The 8,125-nt window shown below is 43.4% G+C and overlaps 1 protein-coding gene across 1 annotated transcript; it reads left to right on the top strand.

Annotated features, from left to right (window-relative positions):
• Positions 1 to 930: 930 nt before the first annotated feature.
• On the top strand, positions 931 to 5,872 carry LOC101979438 (cystatin-13). The gene is made up of 4 exons (XM_005365472.2): positions 931 to 1,062; positions 2,318 to 2,671; positions 3,677 to 3,790; positions 5,789 to 5,872. The coding sequence occupies exons 2-4, from the start codon at positions 2,444 to 2,446 to the stop codon at positions 5,870 to 5,872; spliced, it is 426 nt and encodes a 141-aa protein (XP_005365529.1). The 5' UTR covers positions 931 to 1,062; positions 2,318 to 2,443.
• The last annotated feature ends 2,253 nt before the right edge of the window (positions 5,873 to 8,125 follow it).

Here is an 8,125-nt window from a genome sequence, read left to right as displayed (position 1 = left end):
CAGCAGGCATAGCTTGCCAGGCCAGTCATTACGATGACTTGCAGGACTCGTAACTGAGTAAGACTATTGATTACTCTTCTCCCCTGGAAGAGGGCGCAGAACCTTCTAGTACCAAGAAAACTAGTCAGGAGGGAGGAAGCTTTTAGGTTAGCCAACAATAGCTCTTTGATATAGCAATTAAAAACTGTCCCATAGTTGTCAAATCTTTATCGGTTGCTTCACATCCACCCGTTAGGATGGCTATCATCCAAAAGACTAGAGACAAATTTGAGGCAGCTGTCTTTGAGTCCTTTCTACTCCTATGAGAAAGCCCTCACTTATATTTCTGCAAGTAACCCTAATAAAACTTATTGGTTTACCAAGTTTGTCTTTGGGGGTGTTTTTACTTTTTCTGCTTTTGGTTTCCTAGCTGGAACGAATATATAGTTTTGTTTATATCTCCCTACAATACAAGTGTTGCAAGGGGTGAGGGGGGCCCTTTGTTTGTCCCGGCTAGCTTACACCCGAAATATTTACACAGAAACTGTATTCATTAAAACATTGCTTGGCCCATTAGCTCTAGGTTCTTATTGGCTAATTCTTACATCTTAATTTAACCCATTTCTATTAATCTGTGTATTGCCATGTGACTGTGGCTTACTGGCAAGATTCTAACCAGCATCCATCTCAGGCAGAAGATCCATGACTTCTCCCACTCTGCTCTTCTTCCAAGCATCCAGTTCTGTCTTCTCCGCTTACCTAAGTTCTGCCCTATCAGGCCCAAAGCAGTTTCTTTATTCATTAGCCAATGAAAGCAACACATGAACAGAAAAGCCTCCTACGCCACACAAGAGCAGTGGGCCAGAGGTTGATGGGGTTGTCTGAGGTATCCTGACTAAAACGGCATCAGAGAGGCTGGCTTACCTCACAAAGGGATGCAGGTATGACCACCTGGTAGGAGAGTGGAGTCATAGGCCAGAAGCACCTGGGACTTAAACTCCCACAGATGCCTGAGCTGGAATGGTGATGGAGAACAACCTGGGGCTAGAGGCCGTTTAATCTTCGTCTTCACTGCAGACACAGGTACCTGTTATGGGGCAGAGCAGTTTCTTTAAGGCCCAAAGATCAGCAGCATGGCTAAGAGCTTAGTTTAGACATGGTACAGAAAAGAGTATCCAGGGTGGTCTTCGAGAGCCAGGAAAGTAATCCAGAGAACAGAGAACACAAAGACTCACTGACCAGTTAGCTCTGATTCACCTGTAACACATCAAAAAAGAAACACAGTTGTCCACTTGAGAGAGCCTGCTGCATCAGTAGATGAACATCACCTATGGAGAAGATGCACGGGGCCAGAATGATGTTGTCAGAGAGTGGGTGGATTAAAACCTCAGAAGTACCCTGGTTATATGTATCATGCTCACACTCAGTGCCAGATGCATGTCTCTTAGTTCTGCCATTAAATTCTTTCTTTTTATTTCAAATATTTTTTTTTAACATACTAACCACAGTTGCCCCTCTCTCCCCTCCTTCCACTCCCCCCTCCTCACCACTCCATCCCCATCTGCTCCTCAGGATAAGGCCTCCCATGGGGAGTCAACAAAGTCAGTCTGCCAGCACATTCTATGCACCACCTAAGTGTAGCCTTCCCACTTCTCAAGAATCCTGCAGTGTCTCTTAAGCTGTTTGCTACTGTCTATACTGTGCATGCCTTAACCAGTTTGCCCAGAGCTTAGATATTTCAACTCAATTTATCTTCTCTGGTAAGATGGGATAACCTCCAAAGCACATATGTATTCCAGGTTGTGACTTAACATGCGAATGTCTCCTAGATTGAGGTAGGTTAACAGGGTGGGACCAGCAGTGGTTAGCCTGGAAGCCTCCATCAAGCAGCCTTAGGCATTTTCTTGGCTTCTTACTAAGCTCATTTTCCTTCCTCGTAAAGGGGCCACTCAGTATTCAACCCCCATGGAAGATGGCAACGAGTGAGTGACATAAGAGACACAGGGCCTGACAAGTCTCAGGATAGCAAGAAGGTCTGAGTTCTAATTAGCTGCCCAGCCAATGGGGGAGGTTCTGGGGACACAGCCTTTAAGGCCTGTATAGAATCTCAGGCAATGAGTTCTGTCTTTTTTGTTACCAAAGGGCCCACCAAGAGTTAACTTCTACATGGCTGAAAAGGACTTGCTATAGTATATGTATTTCTCTCACCATCACTCAGGAATACCAGGGTTCTAATGATAGAAATATGGGGTGGGGGAGTGGAAATCAAATATGTATTTCTCGTTATAGTACAGTATCATAATGATGTTAACAGACATCCCTTCCTTTTAACCTACAGCAGTGTCAGGAGTTGAGGTGAAAGGATTGTTTGACCTGTGGAGGCAGCAGGGCCTTACTGGCTACATCCACACCAGCTCTAGAAAGAAGAAAAGAATTTGGCATGTGTCTCCTTCAATGAGATGCCATGGCCAGATTATTACAGGCCTTGCTGTTCCTGGTGATCACAGTGGGCCTTGTGTCTAGGAGGGTCCAAGCCTGGGGCTCACCGAAGATTGTGAGGCCATTTGAAGACATCCCCGAAACCTATGTCTATGTGCAGCAAGCACTCTGGTATGCCATGAAAGAGTATAACAAGGCCAGCAAGGACCAGTACAATTTCAAGGTGGTGAACATCTTAAAATCTCAGGAGCAGGTAGGTGCAGTGTGTGCTCCTAATTCCTTTTCCCTTGGTCTTTTTTTGGGGACAAAGATTAGTGTCAGGGAGAGCTACTACATAGGAATGGAAACAAGGCCAAAAGATGTCTCTATGGTTAGTTCTCACTGGAGAATACTCTTTTTAATTTCCTTGTTTCCTTCTCAGGATCCTTGCTATTTAAAAGTAAAAACCCAGGGGCTAAGAAGGGGGCTTGGTAAAGTGAGGACCTGAATTTGATCTCCAGCATCTATTTATATGTTGGACATGACAGTGCACGGCTCTTGGGGCAGTGGGACCCCTGAATCTTTTTTTGTCATCTAGCTTAGCAAAATCAATGAGCTCCAGGTTCAGTGAAAGTGACCCAAGGAGACATCAACCTGTGGCCTCTTGGTGCATGCAGGCGCTCATATGCACGAATATACCTACCTACATGAATACATACATATACCATATACATGTATACACGCAATAACAAAGTAATGTCAGCCAGGTGGTGGTGGCACATGCTTTTCATCCCAGCACTTGGAAGGCAGAGGCAGGCAGATTTCTGTGAGTTTGAGGTCAGCCTGGTCTACAAGAGCTAGTTCCAGGAAAGGCTCCAAAGCTACAGAGAAACCAAAAAACCAAAAAAGATCAATAAGCAAATATAAAACAATTGTGAGAGGGAAATGAGAAAGATGTCAAGATAAGAATTCCCTCAAGAGGGTGACTTGATCTGGGGAGGGGGAGGGAAATGGGAGGCAGTGGCGGGGAGGAGGCAGAAATCATTGATAAATAAATAAAAAATAAAATAAAATAAACAGATGTCAAAACGCAATTTAAAAAAAAAACAAAGAATTCCCTCAAATAATCTCAAAACTTCTGCCAGGAGATATGGAGTCAAGGAAGAGCAGGAAAGATAGACTAGCCCTAAGAAGCCAATGGCACATTGGCTTACCAGAGAGAGGGGTTACTTGGTGCTGGTTTCTTCTATGACATTTAACTTGTATGACTCATTGACAGATTACAGACAGTCTGGAGTACTATCTTGAAGTAAACATTGCCCGGACAATGTGCAAGAAAAGTGTTGGAGAAAATGAAAACTGCTTGCTTCAACAAAATCCTAAAATGAAAAAGGTATGTAAGTGACATGAGAGAAATGGCCCCTGTCTTACCTCTGTAAAAAGAACACTGTGAGGCCGGGTCTAACACATTTGCTAGTTTCTTATTTAAACTCTGTGCTGTTTGAGACTGTAGGAGCCAGACTTCAGACCTGAGATGTTTCTATTATCCATCATTGACACCATCCTACTCCATTGTACAAGACATATACATACATATATACATGCTCAAACAACCAGGAAGACACACATATACATACAAGCACACATAGAGGGGGACATGTATATTACACATGAAAGTAGGCTTCAAGCAAAGCCAGTTCATTATTTCATGCCATTGTGAATTCTGGATAGAGTTCTTCTGAACAATCACTCTGCTCCTATGGTGTATACTGGCAGGAATATTCCAGAATGGTGGGTCACTCACTATCATAGGTGCAGTGCCTCACAGAGGATGGCTGATAAAGCTGGAGCTACTCAAGCTTCATTCCTTCTGTTTGAGGCTTCTCTGGTACAAAGTCATAGAGGGAAAATCGTTTTATTATTATTAAAAATAATATTTTATCATCATCATCATTACCATTATCAATAGTAGTAGTAGGAGTTGCAGTTGCAGTAGTAGTAGTAGTAGCAGCAGCAGCAGCAGCAGCAGCAGCAGCAGCAGCAGCAGCAGCAGCAGCAGCATTAGTGGTAGATCTCAGTTAGTGTTGTATAAGTGAATTAGGTTGTGTATGTGTACATAAATGTATTCTAAAACTTCATGAAATTGTACTAGAGATAAAAATGGTAGTGTGGGTCCTTCTGGGATTCTTTTTTAAAAATATTTATTTATTTACTCATTATGTATACAGTGTTCTGTCAGCCTGTATGCCTGCAGACCAGAAGAGGGCACCAGACCTCATTACAGATGGTTGTGAGCCACCATGTGGTTGCCGGGAATTGAACTCAGGACCTTTGGAAGAGCAGGCAATGCTCTTAACCGCTGAGCCATCTCTCCAGCCCCATGGGACTCTTGATAATTGTCCAGTTTCTCACTTCCAGGAGTGACTTTGGGCCCCATCTAGGTCAAGATAACCTTCATAGAGATTCCTATAAATCGAAGCTTTTATTCTCTCTTCTTTTTAAATTGTTATGCATGATGCGTATTTTGATGCAATTTCTTGGTCATCTTTGCTTAAGGATATTATTCATGTATCATTCACTTTTGATGCCATAGAGGTATTTCAACTTTTTATTTTTATTCTAAGTTAACGTGAGTTTTTAGGAGAGAGACTAGAAACACAAGGGTGCTCATTGCCCATCACGAGCGGGAGCTGCCCTTCTGAGACCGGGCCACACATCTCTCTGAGGTTCTCCCCATGAAGGATGTTTTTGCTTGGTGTCTGGACAGATTTTCTACGTTCTCTGAGAAGCACATGGCTCTGTGCTGTTCTAGTTTCATTGATTCCACAAAATAGGATCCACTGGGATCTAGGCACAGCAGAGGGCCTCTGTCGATCACAGGAAAATGGGTTGTAACTGGAGGCAGACTTGAAAGGTCAAACATTTCCTGTGTTCAGAATCTTAACACAGGATCTGTCTTAAGGATCGAGATTGACCATTCACACAGTGCAATGGGTATGCTCAACTCATTCTCTTAGTCTTCTTAAGTTAAATCCTGGGACCTGGAAGAAGGGACTTGTGTCATTTTCCCTTTTTTCATACTAACACACACTCTGTCCCCCTCCCCATCTCTCTCTAGGGGTATATAACTCTGTGTGTTTTTATGTATATGCACATGTACATGTGGACCATTCTCTACCTTATTTGGGGGAATAAGTTCTCTCATTGAGCTCATTGATTGGTAGACTGGTTGGCTACTGGGCTCTGCCTGTCTCTGCTCACCTTGTGCTTGGGTTATACAGGTGTGAAGCTATGGCTGAATTGTTCACATGGGTGCTCGGGATCTAAATTCAGGTACCTTACTATGCCTTCTCCATAGCTCCCTAATTAATTTTATTCTTGTCTTTTTTAGATGGTGTTTTGCATTTTTATTGTTAGATCCAAACCGTGGAAATTTGAACTTAAAATGCTGAAGAAACAATGCAAAGATATCTAACCAGCATCCAGTATACCTTGCCACTCTCACTTTTAAATAAAGATGCTTGCAAGATAAAGGACCACCACAGCTGACCCACTGACTTCATTAATTGTGTGTGTGTGTGTGTGTGTGTGTGTGTGTGTGTTTGGATTTGACACTGGGAAAGAGTGATGCTATTTTCTGAGGTTTTGCAGCCTTCTCTAGGTGGTGCCTTTGTCTCTGAGGAAAGACAATCTGCTTCTAATAGATGGATGCTATTTCTAACCTAACCAAGTCCGAAACATAAATACTTTCCAATGTTCACAGTTGCTCCATGGGGTCCCTTCTTCACTCATTGAAGTTCACACAAGTGCATGGAATTAGCAGAACACTAGCAAGGTGCCCATCAGTTGCGTCACCATCTTTGAACTCATTCATTTTCCCATTTCACTTTCTGGTCATTCCAGAGAAAATCAGTTCCCACTTGGCTCATGCATGACAGGCTAAGGAATCCTCTAGAGAAGGCTTTTTTTTTTCATAATCTTAAGTAAGGGTTTGGGCAGATGGAGAAAGACAGTTGTGGTCTTGTATCAGAGCTCCCTTAGCCTCCAAGTTCTGTTTGGTTCTGATTGGCTCAAGACACAATCTGGCAAAATTCACAAAGAATTCTCCAATGATTTTCTGGTCGAGTGGTGTATTCCCTGCCTATAAACAAATAAGGGGAGGGCGGATTTGTTGGGGTCAACCAGAACACCAGTTACACTTCATAGCACAGCTGGACTATAGTTCCTTTGCAGCGATGGCTGGTTGGGACCTACAAGTCCAGATAATCTATGTTGCCTTCATAGTCTTTCTGGAGCTTAGGGAGGAGATCAAGATGACACATGGCTCACAGAGAGCAGCAACTTCTGGCATTGTCTGTCTTCTGTGTGTGGTGGGTGAGGTTGCCACCCAGAGACCTGTTATAGGGTCAGATAGCAGGTATAATTGCCTGTGCCTCTTTTGATGAAAGGTTAAACCTAATGGCACTCTTTCTGATCCCTGATTGTGTAGTGATTGGGAACAGGGTGTGGGACTCTAGGAGAGGAAGTCTTATAGAATTAGCCTCCCTGCCCTGAGAGCAGACTGTCTCTACTGCTCCTTGTGGCTTCTCTGTGGTCTTTCCCCTTTCTCACTGCTGTGTACATATTTCTATCTGGTCTTCCCTATGGGCAAGGTACACAGACCTTGGGATACCAGCTCTTGGAATGTTTGTCAGCAAGTCTTGGTTGATCCTAGAGAAAGGTGGGGTGATGTTCCTGCTGGCTCTTTCCGAATCTGAGATACATGTAACGATAAGATAGAGCACGGAGGGAGATTAGGATTAATGTCCCTGTGCAGAGCCAGTCACTGGCCTTTGACAGAGTCACTGCTGTATCATCTGGAGTTCCCTATGGGGAAGCTCAGGCAATTGAGTTGTGGTGCTGCTCCCCTAGCTGTGTGCATGGGGGCTGTGGAAATGGTGCTGGAAGAGGAAAGAGCTTTGACCTTCACCGAGGAAAATTATACAGACCTGAACACACTTCAGTGCGTTACTTGGTTCTGCATAGGGGTGACCTTGGTCCCAGAAAAATGGGGTCCAATACTCTTAGTTCACTTTTCATCAGATCCATTTACTTCTCCTCATCTCTGCCACACTGTGCCATCTCCATCAGGAGGGACACTGTATTTGGGTCAGCCAGAACTTAGTGCTTTCATTGTTGTATTTTCCATCTCAACTCTAATTTTTGACATAAATTCTTTTTTGCATATATGTAGTGTGGTATATGGTGTATGCATATGTAAGTATTGTCATGTGAGTATACATGCATGCATGCATGCGTGTGTGTGTGAGTGAGCGCACACACGTGCGTGTGTGTAAGCCAAAGGTTGATATGGGTTATCTTCTTCTTCTATCCATCTCCACTTTATCTTTTGAGACAAGGTCTCTCACTGAACCCAGAGCTCAATGATTTGACAACACTTTGCTGGTCAGTGAGCTCCAGAAATCCTCTTGTTTTTGTCTCTTCAGGGCTAGGATCTGACAGGCATGTGTCACCATGTTGAGCTGTGGATACAAACTTGAATCCTTGTCCCTGCAAGGCAAGTAGCTTACCAATTGAGCCATCTCCTCAGGCTCTTAATGCCCATTCTTATAAAAAATAAATGGCCTATTTTTAAAGATGAGTTATTTTTAGGGAATTTAACCAACTAATGGCACATACACACTGGCAAAATGTCTCATTCTGACCTTGTTCAAAAGATCATCTGGTC

Source organism: Microtus ochrogaster, unplaced genomic scaffold (assembly GCF_000317375.1).
Source record: "Microtus ochrogaster isolate Prairie Vole_2 unplaced genomic scaffold, MicOch1.0 UNK3, whole genome shotgun sequence".
Taxonomy (NCBI): Eukaryota; Metazoa; Chordata; class Mammalia; order Rodentia; family Cricetidae; genus Microtus; species Microtus ochrogaster.
This window is presented reverse-complemented; position numbering and strand designations above follow the sequence as displayed.

Excerpts from the sequence above, each read along its gene's own strand:
- LOC101979438 (XM_005365472.2), top strand. The coding sequence starts at position 2,444 with ATGGCCAGATTATTACAGGCCTTGCTGTTCCTGGTGATCACAGTGGGC. Across the intron at positions 2,672-3,676 it reads TCTTAAAATCTCAGGAGCAG|ATTACAGACAGTCTGGAGTA; the intron begins GTAGGTGCAGTG and ends ACTCATTGACAG. Across the intron at positions 3,791-5,788 it reads AAAATCCTAAAATGAAAAAG|ATGGTGTTTTGCATTTTTAT; the intron begins GTATGTAAGTGA and ends TGTCTTTTTTAG.